At 34.2% G+C, this 23,545-nt stretch overlaps 2 protein-coding genes, 1 long non-coding RNA gene, 1 other non-coding gene and 1 pseudogene across 4 annotated transcripts; all 5 read left to right on the plus strand.

Annotated features, from left to right (window-relative positions):
- Positions 1-651: 651 nt before the first annotated feature.
- LOC114737563 (protein JASON) lies at positions 652-4,580 on the plus strand. The gene is made up of 7 exons (XM_028925515.1): positions 652-878; positions 1,131-1,179; positions 1,294-1,373; positions 2,265-2,512; positions 2,914-3,712; positions 3,795-3,877; positions 4,176-4,580. The coding sequence occupies exons 1-7, from the start codon at positions 729-731 to the stop codon at positions 4,282-4,284; spliced, it is 1,518 nt and encodes a 505-aa protein (XP_028781348.1). The 5' UTR covers positions 652-728; the 3' UTR covers positions 4,285-4,580.
- A 918-nt stretch (positions 4,581-5,498) lies between these two features.
- On the plus strand, positions 5,499-6,086 carry LOC114737567 (uncharacterized). Its single transcript, XR_003739441.1, has 2 exons — positions 5,499-5,737; positions 5,854-6,086. It is a non-coding gene; the product is annotated as an uncharacterized LOC114737567 (long non-coding RNA).
- A 1,381-nt stretch (positions 6,087-7,467) lies between these two features.
- LOC114737573 (small nucleolar RNA U3) lies at positions 7,468-7,682 on the plus strand. Its single transcript, XR_003739444.1, has one exon. It is a non-coding gene; the product is annotated as a small nucleolar RNA U3 (small nucleolar RNA).
- A 593-nt stretch (positions 7,683-8,275) lies between these two features.
- LOC114737566 (glutathione S-transferase F10-like) lies at positions 8,276-9,462 on the plus strand (annotated as a pseudogene).
- Positions 9,463-12,084: 2,622 nt separating this feature from the next.
- LOC114737565 (glutathione S-transferase F10-like) lies at positions 12,085-13,419 on the plus strand. The gene is made up of 3 exons (XM_028925518.1): positions 12,085-12,320; positions 12,447-12,495; positions 12,650-13,419. Exons 1-3 carry the CDS (start codon positions 12,177-12,179, stop codon positions 13,102-13,104), a joined length of 648 nt encoding a protein of 215 aa, XP_028781351.1. The 5' UTR covers positions 12,085-12,176; the 3' UTR covers positions 13,105-13,419.
- The last annotated feature ends 10,126 nt before the right edge of the window (positions 13,420-23,545 follow it).

Below are 23,545 nucleotides of genomic sequence, written 5' to 3' on the forward strand. Positions count from 1 at the left end.
ATTCTGAATATAAATTTACAAAATATTACAGTACTCTTAAGCAATGAATAATGTTACTCATTTTTTAAAATTATGTAAAGCATAAGGGGCATTTAATTTTTAAATCATAGATAAATAACCTAAGACATGATTCGTTAGAGGGAAAAAGTTCCTGGTGCAGTAGGTAGAAATATTTAGATTTAAGTTGGAAAAAAAGAAATATTTATATTTAAACAAAGAAAATGAAAAAATGAATTATATAATGCTTGTTTATTTAATTTATTTAACTTTTTAATGGATGAATATCAGTATAAATAATCAATAAATTCGGGCAAGAAATAAAGAATAAATAATATCTATATAAGTTTTTATTTCTGGCCAAGAAGTAATAGTAACAAATCAACAACAAGTATCGAAGTAATTATTAGCAAAATTGGGAAACATTTAAAACAAGAATAACGCACATTTCCATTTAAGACTAATCAAATCGGCACAAAGAGGAGAAGCGTGTGCCATATCCATTCCCTCGCTCCCGTTGGTTCAAATTTTAAAAACGACCCCTCACCTCAATTCAGCTCACACAATAGACAATACACACACAACACTCTCTCTCTCTTTTCCTCTGATTCTCTTTCTCTCTCAAATTTTTTCAATTTCAAACCCAAAATTAGGAAGAAAAAAAAAAAAGTGGAAAAGGTTTGATTTGAGGTTTTGAAGACGAAACCTCCTCTTCCTCAATCTTCCCTGATATGCTCATTCTCTTCAGGTTCGTACTCCGTTTCCTCTACCGATCATTTTCGAAAGCCATGGGTTGCTTCTTTGGTTGTTTCAGGATCAGAGAAGACCGACGCCTCCCTACTTCTCAGCTTGTTGCCGATCGTTCCCGTTCCAAATCTGCTGTAATGTTCTAGAACTTTGTTTCGTAACGCCAAGAATCGTCGACTCTGTTTTTTCTGTCTTTCTTTTGTTATTCATTTGTAATCTCTAATCTCTAATTTGTGTTGTGTATTTGCTAAAGAAGGGGAAGAAGTTTTTCTTGATAGGCGTTGTGATTCCTTTTTTCTCGCTGTTTTTTTTTGGGTATCTTTGAGAAAATTGCTAAACAATCGAAGTCGCGTAGAGTTTTTACTAATTTGCTGGTTTTAAAGCAGGATGCCTTGGTATCTCGAAATCGTCTATCGTCATTGTTTTTATCCGAAGGTATCTCTCTTCTCACTGCTATCTATTTCATTGTTATAATTACCTTTCCGGACCTTTTTCTCTCTTCCAGCGTGCGTACTTTTTATTTTTGGCCTTTAAAAAACTCTTGTACAGAGAAAGAAGATTCTCCACGCGATGAGACGGTAAAAGTAGGTTTGGGATCTCAGATGGATGACAAGGCGCTCAAGGATGAGGTACTTTCTATCCAATGATGAAAGTTTGTCTTGTCCTACAAGATAACTTGTATCGAATTTTCCATTTTGGTTTGTAATTTTACTCGTTGGAGCATTTTACTTCAATTGTTAATCGTCCTTAGCGAAGCGTCTCTTTTATCTCCTGACCTGTGATTTCTCTTTCATGCTACCAGATTTTATACGTGGGTGACTCTAATAAGTTGGAGTGCACTAATTTTTTAGTTTTTGTTTCTCTCTGCTGTTCTGTTCGCGAGTGGAGCTACTGAGAATAATGTCATGGATGCCTATTGAGTATGAGAAAAATACAGCAAACTAGTTTTCATGTTACGAATCAGGATTTTCTACCATCTTCGTCTACTCTTGACTTTTAATCCATAATTTTTTTCTAGTTTCTTAATGCATTTAGAACTGCCATTCTGTTCTTAACACGCCTTTTGAGTTGTGTAGTTCTTAGAAGTCGTCTTGGCTTTACTGAATCGTTTGTGTTAAAACTGATTCTCTCGTTCTTCCTTACTAATTCAGCTTGTTAGTTTCTTACAATCATGAATCGACTGGTTAGTTCTTCCATGTCAGCTTCTATATTTGTTCCAAAGTAGAGATGCCCTCACTCATTCAATGCCATTTTTCATTTTGTCGGAACATCCATTATCTGTACATGAATTTCAAGACTAGGAATCTGAAAAATGTTTTGAGAGACACAATAACTTGTTATTGAGTAAGCTATTAAGTTTTCTTATAACCTAAGTTGTTACATGTGGCTTTCTTTAAATGTGCCCGCAATCTTGGAAGCTGATATTTTTGCGTGAGTTCCACATAGGTATATCTACTCCATTTACGTATTGTTACTTTACCATTGCTTATCTGCTTAAGTGAATCAAAATTTTTCTCCAGGCTAAGTTTCTTAAAGCATGCGGTACGTTAGCCGGGACCCCTGCTGAAATCCGGAAAGCATCTGGGAAACTGAAATCGTCACCTTCTTGTAGCAAGGAATCTGAATCTTCACGGTTTCATTCTTGGCTTCCTAATGCTCCTGTCGTGAAGCTCCAGATGGATGCTCAGCCTTTTGATCCCCCAACTCCCATAAAACCGGGTGAAGAATGGCGAGATGGCAGGGATTCTTTAGACCGCACTCCAAGCAGGTTGAACATCTCTCTGTCTTGGCCCTCTGCCTTTTGTTACGTTTTTCATTTTTGCCTGATAATGATTGATAATGACTGTTAAAAAGTAGGTTGTAGTCTTTTTTTTTTTTAATAGAATATTGTATCTTCCTTTGCACGCCAGCTGATTCGATAGATTTTGAAGATGAATGTGTTAGGAATTGGCCGTGGTTTATCACGATCGCAAAGAATCTACGAGGATATTACTCCTTAAAGGCTGTCCCTGAAGAAAAAATTCCGAAGCTGGTCCCCCCTCCCCCGCCTTTTCATGTTTTTGTGGAGTCGTGTTCTTATGGAAGACATACTTTGGTTATACCTTGTCCTTCCCTAAAAGTTACATAGCTCATGATCGCATGATAATGATAAATTTATTAATCTTGCAGCTGTATCTCCAATGCACAATACACCGAAAGTGACTCTGTTGACTCAGCTGAAGGAAGTGGAGCAAGAATCCTTTATTCTGTCGGCCAGACTTGTGATAATCGATCTGAAAAAAGTGCAGCTTCAGTTTCGCCTTGGCCAACGGTGGCAGACATTCAGAGGAAGAACAAGTCTGTACGTTTTGAATGCGATGCTGATTCTTCCTGTGGGAGTTCTTCTGAATATGGTGGAGGTCATACGAAGAAATCAGGGTCACCAAACAATCAGAGTGCACACAAACCATCACCTTATGCAACCCCAAGGAAACTATCTGATGAAATGCAAACACCTGGAACCGTGTACCCTGCAACTATAGAAGATTTTCCTAATGGCAAGCCTCGGGTTAGGTCCCAGTTTGTGTATTCATTTCACGGAACAAGTGAGAACGTCTCTCGGTGCAAAGTGCTTGAGGAAGAAGATTTAAACTCTGAGCAAGATTCAAGTGATATGAGATCTCATGAGCCGCCTCAAAATGCAACTCCAACAACAGAGCAGTCAAAGCAACACTCATCTGAAAATGAATCTAAAGTGGAAGAAAGTTTATCTGCTTGGTTGAAGCCGGCAGCAGTCATTGAGGAAGAGAGAAGGAAGAGAATGGAGGCAGCTTATAGTCAAATTCCTAATTCTCGTAAAACTCCTGCAGATAGGCCTATCATTGGGATGGTTGCAGCTCACTGGAACGAAGAAGAGGAATCTGATGTTCCTCCCCCAAAGTGGTGGGATGGCAAGGGCATACCAAATTCAACGAACAAGTACAAGGAAGTATGTCTTCTATATCTTTATTTGTGATGCAAGAATTCGAAATCCAAAATACTGAAATTAATGAAGGGGGATTGTTTTCCAGGATCAGAAAGTAAGTTGGCATGCAACACCCTTTGAAGAGAGGTTGGAGAAGGCGCTGTCTGAGGACAGCGTTGTGCCTCAAAGGTATGCTATGCCTCTAAACTATCTGTTGTTTTTCAAATTATGCTATGAATGGTTAGTTAGTAATAGACCACAAGGGTATCACATAACCGACCTCACTTAGTGTAACGACTTGATCAGGATCCTGCTTGAATTCAAATCATTTTTTATGGAGGGAAACATGGAAACTTGAACTCTGGGAATCCGTGAAAATTAAGAATTATAACAATTGTATTCTTGTTTCTTACCTTATCAGACACCTCAACATTTCGTTCTGAATACGTATAATAACATGTTGGCAATTTGCGACTGTGATTAACAGGAAGAATGTATGTGGAAAGCCCATTGCTTTTGATGACAATGAAGAAAGTGATACAGCTCTATCTCAGATGCAAACCTCAAGTCATCCACAATCTGTGGTAACATTCTGATAAATGTAATCAGCTGCTCATTCTCCTTTGTGCTGTAGTCTGCCTTATAAGTGATTAGTTGGTTTGTAATGTGGGTGATAGCAGAAATTGAATTACCAATCCCATTATAAACAGCTTTTGGTGGTAAGGCAGGCTGGCTAACAAGCGTGACAGCGCTTGCGTTGTACAAAAGTAATGGGTATTGGGCTATCGGAACTCATGTTCCGCGGACTTTTATTAATTTACTGTGCAAAGCACATTAATTTATTATGTTCTCATTCAAAGAACTATAACAAGCATTAAAGAATTTCTCTAAATGACGACCAAAGAAATGCGACAAGGAAACCTGATGAATCAAATCAAGCAGTGCTTGATATAAGTTTTAATCATAATTTTTTACCGGAAAAAAAAGGGAAATCACAAGTTTATATTGGATTTCATCCCCAGACGTGTATGTTGGCAGTATAAATCATATTTTTAATAGTTTATATAATTCTTATATTAAATTTATTTCTTAAATTGTTATCATTATTAATATCAGCATAAAGTAATTTATATTAGACTATACTAGTTATAAATTACGAATAATAATTCCTTTTAATTGTTCGGATTTTTTTTAATCTTTTTAATTTGTCTCCCATGTACTCTTCCGGTTCTTAATATAAAACTCATTTAACTAATTTGATTAGATTAAGAAAGTTAGGTAAGTTAGTTAATTATAAGAAAATTGACACATTTTTCCTAAAACACCATAATCATCTTTCTTAATACCCCATCTCTTTCTTTTACTTAATTATGATTGAGGGAGTATTTATAGGGGTAATTTAGATAAAATTGATAAATATGAGAAATGGGTCTTATATTTAGGATCAAAACCAACTCAAGAATTGGATCCTATATTAAGGACCGGAAGAGTATTTTATTTGATTCTATAACAAGTTCTAAATGCTAAAATTATATTTATTTGATTTTTATTTTGATCTTAAATATAAGATTTTAATTTTTTTTTTTATATTTATATTTTTTTTCTAAAATAGTTTTTCTAATAATAAGAATTCTAGTCAATACATTTGATAAGTAAGGATATTTTAGAAAAGATAACATCTATTTAGGATAAATAACTAACTCAACTTATTTTTTTAATTTTTTTAAATTAATCAATTGACTCTTATAATTATAATTAGTACGGAAGTAGTATAAATTTGAGAAAATCGCCGCCAAGCATCGTGAGGGTGCTTGAGAGGGAACTGGTTAGGGTTTTGAGGGAAGAAAGGGGACGAGTGGTCGGAAGCGGCAAGCTACATGTGGATACGAAAACCAACCTGAGGGGATCATGATGCTCTCTATTCAATAGTTTTCAATCTGAATTTTCATTATCTTGCTGCTCCCATTCTCCCCTTTCTCTCTCTCTCTTTCGGCGGAGTTCCCATAGCTCACACCTTGGACCTCGTGATGATGCGCTTCACATCTGAAGGTTCTGATTTCCGTTTATTCATCTCATATTAGTTTTCATCTCTGTTAGTCTGGTTATTCCGTGAATCTTTAACTTTGATTGGAGTTTTGTGGTTTTTGGGTGTGATTTTTGAGCAGAACGAACCCGAACAGGATGTTGATGAATCGTGTTGTGGAACTCTGATTCGTTTGTTGGCGTGCTTCGTGATAGGTTTAATTTCGCTGAAAGAACATGTGATCTTTTCTACCTTCCAGGGTTTTGTTTGTGGTTGTTTTAGTATTTTGCATTCTTGATGGTGAAATTTGGAGACTAATTAATTTGGTTGCATGCGATGAGGAAACTGAAAACTTAAAAATTTCGATTGGAGGAAGCTTAAAAAATTTCGATTGGAGGAAGCTTATTGTTGCGGTGAATTGTTGTTTATTTCACAAACAAGCTCTGGGGATGAGCTATGGATTGATTAGTTAAGAATGGACTTGTTACAGAAGAAGCGCAGGCAAAGGTCTGTTCCATAAAAGTGAAGCTGAAACAGGACATGTACACATGAAAGATGAAAACTAGCCATGCTACTTATTCCAAGCTTGCTAGCAATTTGGGGGGGAAAAAAAGAAAAGAAAGAAAAAGTAAGCATTATAACGAAGAAATGAATTTACAAACTTTACGAATGAAAATATTTCACTCCATATATCATTCAGATGACGCAAATTTGCAAGTCCACGAAATCCCCCTTATCAGCAAACATGAAATGGCTTCAGAAGCAAGAATAGACAAATGAGTGGAGGCTTCAAGGATAACACTTCACAGTACGGGAAATAATTCCACTCGAAGCTGGTTAAAAACTTTATTCATGTCTGTCTTCCAGTTCTATCGAACTTTTCCTTCACATGCTAGCTCCTTTAGCTGAATAATGTCTTCATTTCCCCCTCATGCAAATATAGAGAATTCGACTTATGTCGAGTTGTAAAACATGGAGGGGTGTGTGCATATATCAAAGTTCACTTTTTATATAATATTTGGACCTAATAAATATAGAAACTAAAATATTAATGTTTCATATGAATATATATGAAATAAAATGAAGTAGGGATCACATTAATAGTAGCATATATGAGCTCAGTTTAATTTTTGTATTTAAAAGTATCCAGATGTTTAAAAAATTAACAAACTAAACACCATCTAAGTAACTCTATGCTGTGACGAGTTGACAGAAATAATCACACTTTGGAAAGTTAGGGGATAAAAAGTTCGATCGCTCACAAATATAGGCTATAAGAATGTTTATTTTTTGGGCCATCAGTATATATAACCATATTGATGGGCATATTGTTAAATTGAAGTGGACAGATAGAAGTTCATACTACCGCTGGCATTTGATGTTCTTAAATATAAAGATTAGTTAAAAATTTTATTTAGTTCTAAATATAAAATTTTAATTCACCTTATTTTTCATATTTATTTATTTATTTCCTCAAAATAATACACATAGTAATTATATATGTTAAATGGTTTCTATACTAATAGACATGATACATAAGTATATTTTAAAAAAGATGATATCTATTTATTATAAATAATCAACTTAATTAATTTTTTTAATATTTATAAATTAATTATCTAGTTTTTATATAAAAACAGAGACAGTATTCTTGTCTGTTCAAAAGGAGAAGAGACTGTAAGGAACTGAAGTCCCGCATCGAATGCATCATATCAAACGCCAAGCTATAAAAGAGTGGAAAGTGGCTGAGATGGGCACGACCTTACTTGAACAGGATCTGTTCTATAGGCTCGTACCTCTGTGTCCTTGAGTATCAAGGAGACAAGATCCGCAACTTGGTTGATGACTTAAGACCAGGTGGCCAGAGCGTGATTATTGGTTCGGCTGACTCATGGTTGAGTCTGTCTGGCCGCAGAGGATCGTTCTCATGTAGTCTCTACGTGAGATGGCCACTTGGTTGTCTGACAAGTTCCCATTCTTTTTTTCCCATTTTCGTCTTGTTCGACCTTATTATACCGCCTCTACCTCAGTCAAATGCATCGTATGGTACTCGAAATAGTGGAAAGCAGCCTGGAAGGTCACGACCTTACTTGAACAGGTTAAATTACGACTTATCAGAATGAAGATATCAATAAGAAGAGTAGGAAGCATAGAAAAGTATGCAAAGAATATAATTGACATGAAGTTTTGAACTTTGAAACTTCCAGTTACGTAATTTGAACACAATTTTCGATCGACTTGGGAGCCTCTTTAGTTCATCTCTAAAGCTTAATATAATTGCCATGGCTCATCTTGCAAGTGGCCCAAGAAAAATTTGGCCTTGAAAATGACAAGTGAAAACAACAAGAAGCGGGTTCACAAAAGCCACGGAACAGTACACTTACAAATAAACCCAACCATCTAGAGTTTAACAAAATGGCCCAAACAAAAAAAAGCATAGAAGATCAGCATGGATCTCAAGAGCCAGCTGCCTGGCTTTGACTTGATCAGTACCTCTATAAGAACCAAATGAGATTGTTAGCCTAGACTTAAGTGTAGGCGACTTAGCTCTAAAGTGATCCTCTTTCTCATAGACACACCATGGTGGCGAAGGTGTATGGCCCTACCGGTGCTGCCACAAAACGAGTGCTCCTTGTTCTGATTGAGAAGGGCATTGAGTTTGAAACTGTCCATGTTGATTTCACTAAAGGTGAAAAGAGAAATCCTGAATACCTCAAATTACGGGTTCAACTGTCTCCTTCTTCCAAATGTTTTCCCCTTTTGGCTTCTGTAATCCATAATTTAGTGAAAGATTGATTTCTGAAACTTTATCTGAGTTCTGATTTGTACTCATTTGTTCATGTTGAGCAGCCCTTTGAAGTTGTTCCTGTGATTCAAGATGGTGACTATACCTTATATGGTTAGATTCTTCCATGTTCTGAGCTTTTTCTCAACCTGATTTTTCGATTCATAATGCTTGATTAGTTTGTTTTGTAACTCTTTAAGCACATCAATTTCTGGATACTAATAGTTTCTTTCTTTCTTGTTCAATCCCATATGAATCTGCAGAATCCAGAGCAATAATGAGATATTATGCAGAAAAATACAAATCTCAAGGAGTTCACTTGCTGGGGAAGATGAGAGAAGAGAGAGGTCTAGTGGAACACTAGAAGTTGAGGCACAGAACTTTCACCCATTTGCTTACAACTTAGTGATTCATATACTGTTTCCTTCAATATGTGGGGTCACAACAGATCCAAAGGTGATTGAAGAGAGCGAAGCTAAGCTGGAGAAGGTGCTTGACATTTATGAGGAGAGGCTCTCAAAGAGGAAGTATTTAGCTGGGGATTTCTTCAGCCTCGCTGATATTAGCCATCTTCCTTACACTGATTATCTAATGAATAATATGGGGAAGGAGCATCTGATAAACAAGAGGAAGCATGTCAGTTGTTGGTGCCAAGATATCAGTAACAGAGCTTCATGGAAGAAGGTTCTGGAGCATTACAGAGCTCCTATATAAGATCAATAAGTTACTTGAAACAGTGATTTGAGTGTGTTGTTAGAACAAATGTTGTGTTACTAACTTCATCAGTCCTGTGAGGATTGAGGAAAGTTATTGTCTGTGTAACCCACTAAGGTTGTGGAATGTGAAGGAGGTGTCAAGTCTCTGCAAATTTTATTTGTTGTGAGAATGTGGGTTTGTGATCTAGAAATGCAATAAAATTGTCCAATCTTTTTGTTCAGTCTTCATGTTTCCGTTTGTTTTATATATCTTGGGGGGCACAGGGCACCCACTGTTGTAGTGTTGTTACGTAACCTTGCTTTAAGCAAAGTTAATTGATTGGAATTGTACGTCTGGTAAAAGTTGTGGTTCCCAGACAAAGCAGTGCACTATATTTTGTCCCTGCTATTTTGTTTTCATTTGTTTTATATATAATACTCATAATGTTTATGTGTAAAACTGGAAACAAACCTTTAGACTAATAAATCTGTTTAGAAATCATTCAATTTGTATAAGATAAAATCAATTTTTCCCCATTAATCCAAACGAGTAATATTTATTAGAGATATGGTTGTTGCTAAGTTTGTGGAATGTGAAGGAGGTATCAAGTTGGCAAATTTCTTTTTCTATTCTATCTAGAAATGAAAAGAAAATGCTAATTCTTCATGTTAGAAATGTGAAACTATCTTTTGAATTTGTATGATTTTGAGAATTCACATTCTTGGTTTAGTCTCCTTATTTTATTTTAGAGAAAAATAATCATTGGATACCGCAGTTTTAATTCTTAAATTTTGACTGGATGCATACCAATTCTTATTGTTTTAACCATTTAAAAGTTAAATCTCTAAGTTTCATAAAATAAAAAAATATAATTAAATGGTTAAAATTAAAGAAACTAAGTTGTATTGAGTCAAAGTTCAGAAATTAAATTAAAACTGAGTCAAAATTATAAAGATTGAGTTGCCTTAAATTAAAGTGTAGAGATTGAGTTATAACTTAGCTAAAAATATAAAGATTAAAGGCTAATTTTCTCTTTATTTTATCATATCAAGATTCGAATATTAAAATTTTCATATATTGATGTCACTTACTCATGTCTTTTATTTTGGCCGACACATACTCCTGTGATATGAGTGCGTGGTTGGAATAAACGTTGTTATTAACTTCATCAACCCTGTCAGGATTGAGGAAAGTTAAGTGAGATTTAGAGACAAGGTTATTGTTTGTGCAACCCACTAAGGTTGGGGAATGTGAAGGAGTTATCAAGTCTGCAAATTTTATTTAGGAAAAATCTCATATAAATACTTATTTAATTCTAAAATTTGAAATAAGTCATTCTAATTTGCCATTTGAATATAAGTAATATAACTTCTATCTTAGGCCTACTAATTTTTGATAAATAATGTCACTTCAGTAGTCAATTTCATTGTATATGTAGTAAATTATGAAAGTTATTGTTATTATGTTTTTTATGATATTCTTCAAGTGTACTAATATGCTACTTTGCCAACACACTTTGGCCCTTGTTTAATTGCCCCAAGACTTCATGAAAATTGACCATGTGAATAGTATGAAAATCGTCAAATGTCTAAGAATGAGTTGCAAAAAGCATTATTAAAATAGTTGCTTACATTATGTAAGTTGTCATTCTTGTTACTTATTTTGTAAAATATCATGTGAATAACTAAAAACAAGTTGTAAAAACCATTATGCATTCGGTGACTTTTATTATACAAGTTGTTATTCCTCTTGTTATATATTTAGTAAGTTTGTTTGCAAATAGATTAAAATTGGACTGCAAATAAAAATGTTGCAAATCCCTTGATAGAAATGGTAACTTGCATTACACAAGTTGTCATTTCTATTACTTCTTTTGTAAAATACTATGCAAATTACTTAAAACATGTTGGAAAAATCATTATGCAACTAGTATAACTTTCATTACACACAAGTTTTTGTTCCAATTACATATTGAGTAAAAAATTTTTAAATGAATTATGATTGGGTTGCAAACAAATAAGTTGCAAATCCTCAAATGAAGATGCTTACTTGTATTACACAAGTTGCCATTTCTGTTACTTGGTTTGGTAAAATAAACTGATGAAGATTTAATTTGGAGTTTCTAAATTCGAAACCAAGAAAAAAAACTATTACAAGACGTGGGAGGAGAGAGGTGGTTAATTTTTGGTTGCATACGATGAGGAAATTGAAAACTTAAAGATTTTGATTGGAGGAAGCTTATTGTTGTGGTGAATAATAGTTTATTTCACAAGTTCTGGGGATGAGCTATGGATTGATTAGTTAATAATGGACTTATTATAGAAGAGCAGGTTATCTGGCAGGGTGCTAAGAAAACCATTTCTATCATAGCAGGCAAGGAAGGAACTACTCCATAAAAATAAAAGTGAAGGTGAAACAGGACATGTAAACATGAAAGGAAGAAAACTAGCTATGCTAATTATTCCTAGCTTGCTATCAATTTGATTAAAAAAAGAAGAAGAAGAAAGGGAGTATTATAATGAAGGAATAAATTCACAAGCTTATTGTGTTGTAGCCAAATACCTGTTGATTTAAATGACGACTTGTGAGAACGAAGATACCAATAAGAAGAGTAGGAAGGATAGAAAAGTATGCAAAGACTATAATTGATTTTGATGGTTTTGAAGCGTCCAGTTACGTAATTTGAATGCAAATGGCCCAAGAAAAATTTGGTCTTGAACTGATTGGTGAAAACAACAACAAGCGTGTTCATAAAAACCACGGAAAACTCACAAATAAACCCACACATCTAGAGTCTAATATAATGGCCCAATTAAGAAAAAGACAACAGATCAGCATCGATCTCAAGAACCAGCCGCTTGGCTTGATCACTTGATCACTTGAGAGAGAGCAACCTCTGATCTGTATCCCTATAAGAACAAAACGAGAGTCCTTGCCTAAACTTAAGTTAGCTCTAAACTAATCCTCTTTCTCATAGAAACACCATGGTGGTGAAGGTCTATGGCCCTATCTGTGCTGCCACAAAACGTGTCCTCCTTGTGCTGATTGAGAAGGGCATTGAGTTTGAAACTGTCCATGTTGATGTCACTAAAGGTGAACAGAGAAATCCTGAATACCTTAAATTACAGGTTCAACTCTCTTCTTCCTCCAAATTTTTTTCTCTTTTAGGTTCTGTAATCCATAGTTTACTGAAAGATTGATTTCTGAAACTTTATCTGAGTTCTGATTTGTACTCATTTGTTCATGTTGAGCAGCCCTTTGGAGTTGTTCCTCTGATTCAAGATGGCGACTATACCTTATATGGTTAGCCTAGCCTCTTCCATGTTCTTAGCTCTTTCCCAACATGATTTTTCTATTCGTAATGCTCGATTAGTTTGTTCTGTAAGTCTTTAATCACGTCAATTTCTCCATACTAATAGTGTCTATCTTTCTGGTTCAATCCTCGATGCATCTGCAGAATCCAGAGCAATAATGAGATATTATGCAGAAAAATACAAGTCTCAAGGAGTTGACTTGCTGGGGAAGACGATGGAAGAGAGGGGTCTAGTGGAACAATGGCTAGAAGTTGAAGCACAGAACTTTCACCCATTTGCTTACAACCTAGTGATTCATATACTGTTTCCTTCAATATTTGGGGTCATACCAGATCCAAAGGTGATTGAAGAGAGCGAAGCTAAGCTTGAGAAGGTTCTTGACATTTATGAGGAGAGGCTCTCAAAGAGCAAGTATTTAGCTGGTGATTTCTTCAGCCTCGCTGATATGAGCCATCTTCCCTTCACTGATTATCTGGTGAACAATATGGGGAAGGAGCATCTGATAAAAAAGAGGAAGCATGTAAGTGGTTGGTGGGATGATATCAGTAACAGAGCTTCATGGAAGAAGGTTCTGGAGCATTACAGAGCTCCTATATAAGATCAACAAGTTACTTGAAATAGTGAAATGATTGTGTGGTTAGAATAAATCTGTGTTATTAACTTCATCAGTCCTGTGAGGATTGAAGGAAAGTTATGTGAGATTTAGAGGTGTGGTTATTGTCTGTGTAACCCGCTAAGCTTGTAGAATGTGAAGGAGGTATCAGGTCTGCAAATTTCATTTTTCTATTCTGGGTTTGGTGTTGTGATCTAGAAATGAAATAAGAATGTTTATTCTTCTTATTAGAAATGTGAAACTAGCTTTTGAATTTGTGATGTTGAGAATTGACATGTTTGGTTCAGTCTTCTTATTTTATTTTAGACAAAAATAATAATGTTTGGTTCAGTTTTGACTCGGTTGTAACTTAATGTCTAAACTTTAACTCGGTGTAACTCAATTCTTAAATTTTAACTCAGTTGTAGCTTAGCTTTTGAATTTTGACTCTATGCATCTCAATCCAAATAGTTTTAACCATTAAAAAGTTGAACTTGAGTTTCATAAAAGATATTATTTTTTTTTTTCAAAAAAACATATATTTAAATGGTTAAAATTATAAAGATTAAGTTGTATTGAGTTAAAGTTAAAGAACGACATCAAGGAAATGTGGAAATCCATCATCAAGCCTCCCTTACATAACTACTTCTTCTCGGCGCGCCTTAAGGAATGGGTTGAGTTAAACATGAAACGCAATGTGTGTCAGACTTAAGGGGCCTGGAAAGAGTTATTCATCATTATATGCTGGCTCATTTGGTTTGACAGGAATGATCGGATCCATAATAATTCTTGCCAGGAGATATCCAACCTTGTTGCTAGAGCCACGGCTATTTTGGGCAGTATGACAAGGGCACAGTCTATAATGCTGCCTGCGCAGGAGTCCTTAAAAAGAGTAGTGGGAGCATCATTGAAGGATTTCAATCTAAACTTCCTAGGGGGATGCTCTCTCTGCAGAAATATGGGGCTGTCTTTTAGGCCTCAAAAGAGCTTGGGATTGTGGCCTTAGAAATGTTAGACTGAGTAGCGACTCCCAGGAAGCTTTAGGCCTCTTTCTAACTGAACCCTCGGACCTTCATGAAGATTTGAACCTGATTTTAGAAGTCAGAGATATGCTGCAGAGGGATTGGAAGGTCGATCTGCATTATTTCCCAAGAGAAGAGAATAATACAGCTGACATCTTGCGTGCTTTGGCAATGAGTGTGGCCATGCAAATTCTTAGTCCTGGAGCAGTCATGCGTTATGTACAAGAAGACACCGGAGGCTAGCCTCTTTAGTTTGCTCTCTTGTATTTTGTTATATTCGTTTTCCAGTATATCCAAAAAAAAAAAAAGGCTAAAGAACTATAGGAATTAAATTCTTCTGGGTTAAGGTTAACTGAATAAAAATATAGGGATTAGAAGAATAATTTTTCTTTTGTTTTATCATATCAAGATTCGAATCTTAAAATTTTCATATATTGATGTCACTTACTCGTGTCTTTTTCTTCTCAAGTAAGATATTTTATTTTTGGTCCAAAAAATAATACGTTTTTATATATTTTTGGGTCAATTTGAGTTGGTGGGAGCTCTGGGTGGGTAGGAGGTAAGCTATTTCCATTTTTCCACTGTGATTTTAAAATATAATATTATTCCAATCGTGGTGGCCTCCTTTTTTGAAAATTTTCCTTTTCTGTTTGTTTAATCCTCCGTGTTTTGTATTCCAAATCATCAACACATTATTGGTGGAAAATAAACATAATTGATGCCATTGTCCCAGCAATATTTCACTATTTTACTAGAATGTCACTTTTAGGACTAAAGAAACCATGATTAAATATTTCTATTGCCCAGCAAATAAATAAAGATAAAACCAAGACTTCAATCATGACTCGTGACCCCAAGGTCAAAACAAAAAATCATGACTCGTGAACATAGAATGTTATGATGATTCTTGGATATTATTCAAGTATTCTTAAGCCGGCCCCATATATAAATAATTTAATTATACATATACTCCTAGTATAAAGAAGGAAAAATCGGAAAAAAAACTGCTGAAATAGAAAAATTACAAATCAGGACTCATTATAATATTAGTATGGATTTTAACAACAATAGTATGGGTTTTGACAACAATTTTTATGAACAGATCCTTGTGTGTAATTTTTCAATTTCAACGGTTTTTTTTTTGTGATTTTCCCTATAAAGAATCTCTTAACTATTTGTATTATTGTCCTTTATAACGCTGCTATGATTAAGTAAAAAAGAAAAGAATTCTGGGACCTCCTAATGTTTTATTGCATTAACGAATCTGTGTCTCCTATATTTTGGGACAACAAATTCTGGATTTAAAACAAAATAAGTGATGAAAATTTATGATTGTAATTTTCGACAGTTGAGTTAGCAGCCTAGGTGAGAAAAAATGTGTATAAACATTAAATGTAAATAAATAGGATAAGAAAGGCACATATTATTTGAAGGAAAATAAGGGGTAGATGGGGGGGGGGAACAACATGGTTTTAGAAGAAATATAATTCAATAAAATGTTGATGGCCGTTGAAAACAAATGATTCTTTTCTCTATGAAGGAATACTGCAGGTTTTAGATTAAGAATTTCCAACTGTACTTATGCTAATGAATGCCCCAATTGCTACGCCAGAATCTGAAGAAAAAACAAAGAAACTTGATTCATCAATGTTCCCAACCCACCACATACACAGCAATCAACATCATCGGTTTGATTTACTTGTTTTTTTGGATTGTCTGCTTTTTTGAATGACTTAAACAAGGGCAGAAAAATCTCTCGTTGCTATGAAATTTACTCGTTTTCACACCTTTAAAAGTTGACCATAAAATTCTAGAAGTTCAATTTCCGGGAGAATATGGGCTTGCTTGGATCAGTGTTTTATAAATACTTATAAATACTTTTACATAATTCAAGATAAAACTTTATAACATACTTATTTCATATTCTATAAATCCTGATTGAAAAGCTGTTTTTTAAAGGAGCCCTGCATCTTTGTCTTTTTTCTTTGAATTTTCACACACACCACTTGAAAAAAAATAATGAATACATCCAGGGGGAAGAATATCATCCAATTATCATCACGGTTTCTCTTTTGTTAAAAAAAAAGGGAGAATGACAAAAAAAGATGCTTGAAATTACAAATCCTAAATTAGGTTTGGTAACACAATTTTATTTGGTTTGACAAGTCTGAATTTGTAAATGACAACAAATTTTTGTTGACATTTCTTATTTGATATTTACAAAATTCTAGCTTTTTTTTTTGTCATTGTCTCTAAAAAAATGCTATACGAATTAAAAAAATAAAAAAAGCAGTCAATATAGGGGAAAAAAAGGAAAAGGGGGCATCATTCCCATTCAGTGATAGGAGGAGGCTTGGACATAATGTTTTGCACAACCCGATTTACAACTGGCACACTGTTACAAACTTCCCTGCAACATCATCCAGGAACTTGTGCTCAAACTAGTACCTGACAAAACAAACACCATTTAGTTTCCTGTCATAAATAAATAAATAAATGGGGAAAACCCAATACTTAATTTGTTTCATTTAGTGACGTATTAATTAAATTAAAGATTGACTTGTACCAGCTTCTTTTATGGAGAATTTCAGTAAAAGACCACATTATCATGTTTAAAAAAAATCAAGAAATTCTGAAATCTCAGTTCAGACTTTGAGATTTGAAATGAAAATAAGCTGAAAAACAGAATGTCCAAAATAAACTTAAGGCAACCCAAAAAAAAAAAAAAGACGGGTGTATCAGGGTCAAAAAAAAATCCTTACAATAATGGGGTGTCCGCCATGTGCCCACTGTTGAGTATTATTAGTGTGTGTATATATTTTACAAAATAAATGTAAGTATGAATGCACAGATAAAATAAGAAGATTAACAGCGAAAGTTAGAAAATTTATTAAAAATATACGAGAATTCATAGTATCATTTAGGGTTTTGTATAGAGAAAAATATAAGTGCCAAGATCTACATGAAAAATTGGAATAAGAAAATTTATAAAAAAAAGATGATTTATAAAAAATTACAAAATTAACAACAACGTATAAGAAAATTAACAATAAAAATTAAGCTATTTACAAAAAAAAATTAACAACAAAAATTAGGCTTTATGTATCTTGTAAATCACCCAATTGTATTATAAATCCTCTTAAGTTAAGTAATTTATAAGAAATATAAGGGAGTTAACAACCACATGTAAGGGAATTAACAACAAAAATTAGGCTCTATGTATCTTGTAAATTGCTAATTTTTGTTACAAATCCTCTTATGTTCCTTGTAAACCTCTAATTTTTGTTGTTAATTCCCTTACTTGTATTGTTAATCAACTAATTTTTGTTGTTAATTTTCTTATGTTTCTTGTACTTACCTAATTTTTATTTTTAATGCCTTTATAAGTTGTCGTTAATTTTCTTTTTTTGTTTGTAAATAACCTAATTTTTATTATAAGTTTTCTTATTTCAGTTGTTTATATAGACCCTTGGCATACATTTTTCCTCTATAGAATCTAAATGGTATTGTGAATTTTCTTGTATTTCTTGTAAATTTTCTCATTTTTGTTGCTAACTTTTTATTTCACCTATTTATTCATACTTAGATATTTGTATTTATTTTGTCATATGTTTTTTCTTATCATATGATTAAATGGATCATATGGCAAAAATATAATCACATTTCACCAACAAAATTATGTCTATGAAAAATGAAAATTTGGTTATTAACAAGAATGCATGGGGGTGATGGATTTGTCCTAGTTAGTTATTTTAGTAGGCCGTGATTGATTAGGGTTAAACGGTATGAGTTGAAAAGGCATGTATAACGGCAGGTTGGCTGAAACTTGCCATGATGGGCTAACAGGTTGGCGGGCCAATCTACCAACTATTTTTAATTTTTTTTCTCATATGATATAAAGAAAATATAATAAAATATTTATTTTTCCTTGAAATACTTGAGAGCATGAGGGGGCTACTAAATTGATATCAAATAAATGATATTAATATTTTTTAATTTATTAGATAGGATATAAAATATAATAATATGATTATAATAATTAATTTTTTTTAAAAAATATAGGTTATGGGTTAAATGGTACAGATTAAACAATTTCATTTATTGGTAGGTTGATTTTAATCAACCCTGATCTGTTATTTTTGGTGAGTTGGTAGGTTACACCTATGAGTCCAATCTATATTACTAGCTCTAACTTTGACTAGGCATGCTAATTCTTTTTTCCCACTATGGTTTTAAAATACAGTATTAAAGATGCAAATGAGTCTTTTGCTCCCAAAAAAAAAAAAAGAAAGATACGTATGAGTCATCTCTTTTGCTTTTGCTTTTTTTTTTTTTTTTGGGTTTTCTCCATGTTTGGCATGCCCATCATGAGTGCATTAATGGAAAATAAACAACGAATAACATTGTCCCAGCAATATTTCACTAGTTTATTATGATATTGATAACTTCTAAATCTGATAGAGTTGAAATATATTTGGGGAGTCAAGGACACAAAGCTAAAAGGATTTACCTGAGATTTTGATAAAAATTTGATTTTGTGAATCATTTATTAGGGATTTTATTGTGAATATCATAGTTTTAAATTAAAATGGAAAAATATTACTTCCTTTATTTTATTTTATTTTGTTTTTTCCCCCTTCCTCCGCTGAATCAGACGATGCGTTTTGAGGGGAGGGGAGTTTTTTTTTTGGGGGGGGGGGGGGACTTCACCATTCGAATCTTGTGACAGCGTCTACAAGAAAAAGAGAGAAGCTTTTACTTAGATGTTGTATCTTTTATTTATTATTGATATATTATTATTTTCTTAGAAAGTGTATAATACTACCCCTAGTTCTTATTATAAAACTCAGTTAGCTAATTTCAAAAAATAAAAAAGTTAAACAATTACTTATTTATAGTATATGTTATATGATCTTTTTAAAATATTATTAGATTATATATTAACTTATAAGCCAGAAAAATTATTTTGGAGAAAAACAATAAACATAATATTTTAAAATAATTTAATTCACTTTTTTAATCTTCTTAAATTAGTCAATCAAGTCTTTATATTAAGGACCAAAGGCAGTATTAGAAAAAGATAAAGTTAACAAAAGTTGTTAAGTTTTAAGACAAAGTTAAAAATTTAAGTTTTTTTTCTTGATTTTGATAAACATGTTGAAAGTAACTTATAAATAGAAATAATAGAGTATATAATCATCTTGCATATTAATTTTAATTTAATGCAATAGCCTGCATTGATGTAGACTTTGCTTGTTTTTTTTTTGCCCCCTTAATTAAAATTGAAATTTTAATTAACTTTCTTAATCATGAATTATCTTTTAATATTTTGTCATTGGACCAATTAAGTGCAAGTAAAAGATCGTAAAAATATCTAAATGCAATACAATTAGATTGGACAAGCGAAGAGATATGGACTATGGAGACCTTCCGTGCAGCTGGGGAAGATCCTGAAAGACGATGCTGAAGACGCTGTTTGAAACGGTGGATAAAGGATTTTGTTTTGTTTTGTGTTTTGTTTTGGAATGTTTTCTGGTGTTTTGGAATGAATTTTATGGTTGGCTAAAAAGGTTTAATAATTGGTGTTAAATTCGTTAATATATTTTTTAAAAATCATAATGAAAAAGATGGCCAGTTTATTTGTGTGAAATATTCATCGATTAGGTCATAATAATATTGGAGTTGACCTAGAAATTAAAGTTAGCAAAGTTTGAAGCTGATTAGTTTAAGAATAATATAATGTCTTCTCATAATTTAGAGCTCACTTCTCACTCTTGAAATTATAATTTCCTCACATGGAACGACTTCCTTGCATCACTACCAAAAAAACATGTGATTAGCGACGGATTAGTGACGGAATCGTATTAGTGATGGAATTAGCAATGGAATTTGTTCCGTCGCTAATTCTTTTGTCACTAATTGGATTAGTAACGGAATTTCAATTCTGTCACTAATTACTGACAAATTAGTGACAGAATTTTTCCTGAACTCTATAAAGTGATTCTGAACTCTATGGATTATTTGATAGTGAAAAGTGGCCACGATAGCTTGGGGATCTTATTCAGCTCCAATGAATTGGATATGAACTTTTACCCTCTGTGAAGCAGTTGGATTGGAAAGCATAAAACTGAAGTCTGGGGTGATAGTCATGGTAGCACTGTCATTGCTAATGGGAGTCAGAAGGGTGCCTATCAAAGCATTTTGATAGGATTTATAAGAAGTATCTAAAAGAGTGACTCTTGCGGTGGCTGGGATGCCTTTTCTTCCATGAAGGGTAAGAATAAAACATACAGCGCCTATGTGTAGATGCATATGACCTTGATCTATGTATGAATTAATAATGGGTTAAGGTATTTCAAGGGTGACATATTGTTCAGAAGTAGAAGCAAGGAGACCAAACTGGTCAAGCTTTGAATATTGAACAAGTTCTTTGATAGGAGGGGTAGATGCATATAACCTTCCATGAAGGGTAAGAATAAGACGTACATCGCCTGTGTGTAGATGCATATAACCTTGATCTATGTATGAATTGATAATGGGCTAAGGTATTTCAAGGGTGACATATTGTTCAAAAGTAGAAGCAGGGAGACCAAACTGGTCAAGCTTCGAACATTGAACAAATTCTTTGATAGGAGGGGTAGATCTGGAGATAAGAGATTGGATGGATTTAGTGAAAGATCTTTGGTGATGGTAAAAGGAATAAGGGCTAATGAGAGGTAATTTTGTGACTTAGATGCGGGCATCTGGTAGTATGTGGGTAATCCCAACGATTATCAATCTTGTCGTTGAGGGTACAATAAAGGGAAGAAGGTGCACACTCAAGAGAAAGAGATGAAGAAAGATGAATAGGTTTGGTAGAAGTAGATTCACTCATGATTTAGAGTTCTTTCTTACTCACGTAATCTATACCGTTGGGAGCTTAGGCTCTAATACCATGGGGGTGAGTATCAAAGATTACGAATACTCACCCCTATTTTTAAACTTGCCAAATTCTTTATATCATTCCATCTTCACATAAAAAATGAGTACAACTTTCCTATCTTGCCTTTATGTACCACACATCCACACTGTAGTCAATTTAATCGTAGAGAACTCTAAAGCTATGTAGTTTTGAAGCCACCAAAGGAAGTGAGAAAGGAGAGAAATAGAACCCTTCTTCAAACCACCCCCGAAAAGATCTAGGCCCATCAAATTTGGACATCTGTTGGCCAATCTCATATCCATGGTTATCTCTCTTCTTGTTTTTTTTTTCCCAATCTCCTAGCCAATTCCAGACCTAATCCTTTTTACGAATCCACTAATCCATCAGCCATGGCTATCCTAGGATTTCCACCATTTGAGTTGAGTTTCACCCGTCCTCATTCACGAACTCTCTTAATTTAGATTAAGATTTTATTATGTTCCAGCATGTCAAAAAAAATAAAACACCGACTATGAAACAAAAGGAATGACAAACTAGAAATACCCTTTCTTACTTACAATCAGTGCCTGTTGCAACGTATTAATTAATATAAACCAAACAAGAAGAGTCACAAACACTCTAATAAAAAAGATTCATAGACATCGCGATAAATATCCTAATTATATGACTTGATTATCACCGCTAATTTAAAAAGGTTGCTCTTAGCCTCCCAATACGATAGAACTATGCCCTCGTGCCATGCTTTATCAAACACACGACCATATTCTCTGAGAAGACTAACCTGTAAACTAGCTATTTCCCTAACAGTGGAGTGCCATCCAAGGATACTCTGGCTAACCATGGCATCCTTCTTAATCCAAGCAACCTGCATCACAATGCAACACTACTAGAAAAAAGACCTTTAACGTCGCAAACTAACGGCGGTTCAGCAGAAAAACGAAGTGGAAAAAAAAAGCGGTGGCATTTTTGTAAATAAGTTGAAAGGGTTATTACTTTCCACACGGCGGTTCTTTAAAGAACCGCTGTGGAAAGTATTTTTAACGGCGGTTCTTTAAAGAACCGCCGTTAAAAACTCTTTCTCGGGCGGTTTTATTGAAAACTGCCGTGGAAAGTGTGTTCTTCAATCCCCCTTCGGCCGCTCGACTCCTCACTTTCTTTCTCATTTCTTCAGTGCGCCGTGGTCCCCCTCTGCCCCACCACCGTGAAACTGCCATTACCGGCCATTCCCGCCTCTAGCCCACCGTTTAAACTCCTCCATTGAGCCCTTGGAGCCTTGCCGCCGTGCGCCGCACTCCGCCGTGGTCGACCGCTCCTCCCATTTCCGTCGGTACTTGCTCAGCCGTGGTCCACCGCCGAAAACCGGTCCTACCCTCCACTATCTAACCGAAGACCGGTTCGTTGCCACCGTCCGCCGCCGCCGCCGCCGTCCGCCGCCGCCTCATTTCATTTGAAGCTTCTCTGCTCTGTGAGTATCCTCTTCTTTCATTTTTTTCAATTTTTCTTGGTTTGTTGAATGTTTTAGCCATGAAAATCTGTTATATATGAAATGGGTTGTTAGTTTTACATTGTGGTTAGCTTCTATTGTTCATTTTGCATTTTTATGTGGTTGAACCGTTGATTGGTATTAATTGGTAGGCATTAGATGTGAGAAAACCTTAATTTCTTTTTACATACTGTATTAGAAATATGTTTAAATGTTTGGAGTTGATTAGTTGTGAAGTTTTTAAATTTTTTTATAATTTTTTGATATTTATTTCGAATTTTTGATAATTTTTTGTAATAAATATAAGAATTTAGTGATAAATAATCTGTTAGTTATTTTGTGTTTTTTTCCTTCGTTATGAATTTTGATTGATAGTAAAGTATTGTTTAAATAATCTGTAGAACAATGGATCGTAGTTGGATGAAAGCTAGGAGAATTAGCAAGGAATATGAGGATGGGGTTGAAAAATTTCTTGAGTTTGCTCAGAGAAATGCCCCTAGTAAAGGAGATGGATTGTACTATTGTCTTGTGTCAAATGTTTAAACAATAGTCGACGGAGTATTTCTGAGATAAAAGAGCATCTTATCTGTGATGGGATAAATTTGAGGTATACAAATTGGATATGGCATGGAGAAATTAGAAAGACTACACTGTCTGCAAATGAGAAGGTTGTGAATGAAGACTTTGGTGATAGAATTTCGGATATGTTTCGTGATATAAGGTCTGAATCCTCTACACAGTTTTCTTCCACCTTTGAAACTTTGTGTAGTGATGCAGAGACACCTTTATACCCGGGGTGCAAAGATGATTACACAAGATTGACAACCGTATTGAAACTGATGAATTTGAAGGCAAGAAATGGTTGGACCGATGCTAGTTTTACGGAATTGCTTGAATTGCTGAGTGATATTCTTCCCAAAGGGAATTCACTTCCGAAACGAATGTATGAGGCAAAAAAGATTTTGTGTCCGATGGGTTTGGAATATGAGAAGATACATGCGTGTCCTAATGACTGCATAT

Source organism: Neltuma alba, unplaced genomic scaffold, assembly GCF_004799145.2.
Source record: "Neltuma alba isolate B1F8T4 unplaced genomic scaffold, ASM479914v2 tig00013463_pilon, whole genome shotgun sequence".
In the NCBI taxonomy this organism is placed as follows: domain Eukaryota; kingdom Viridiplantae; phylum Streptophyta; class Magnoliopsida; order Fabales; family Fabaceae; genus Neltuma; species Neltuma alba.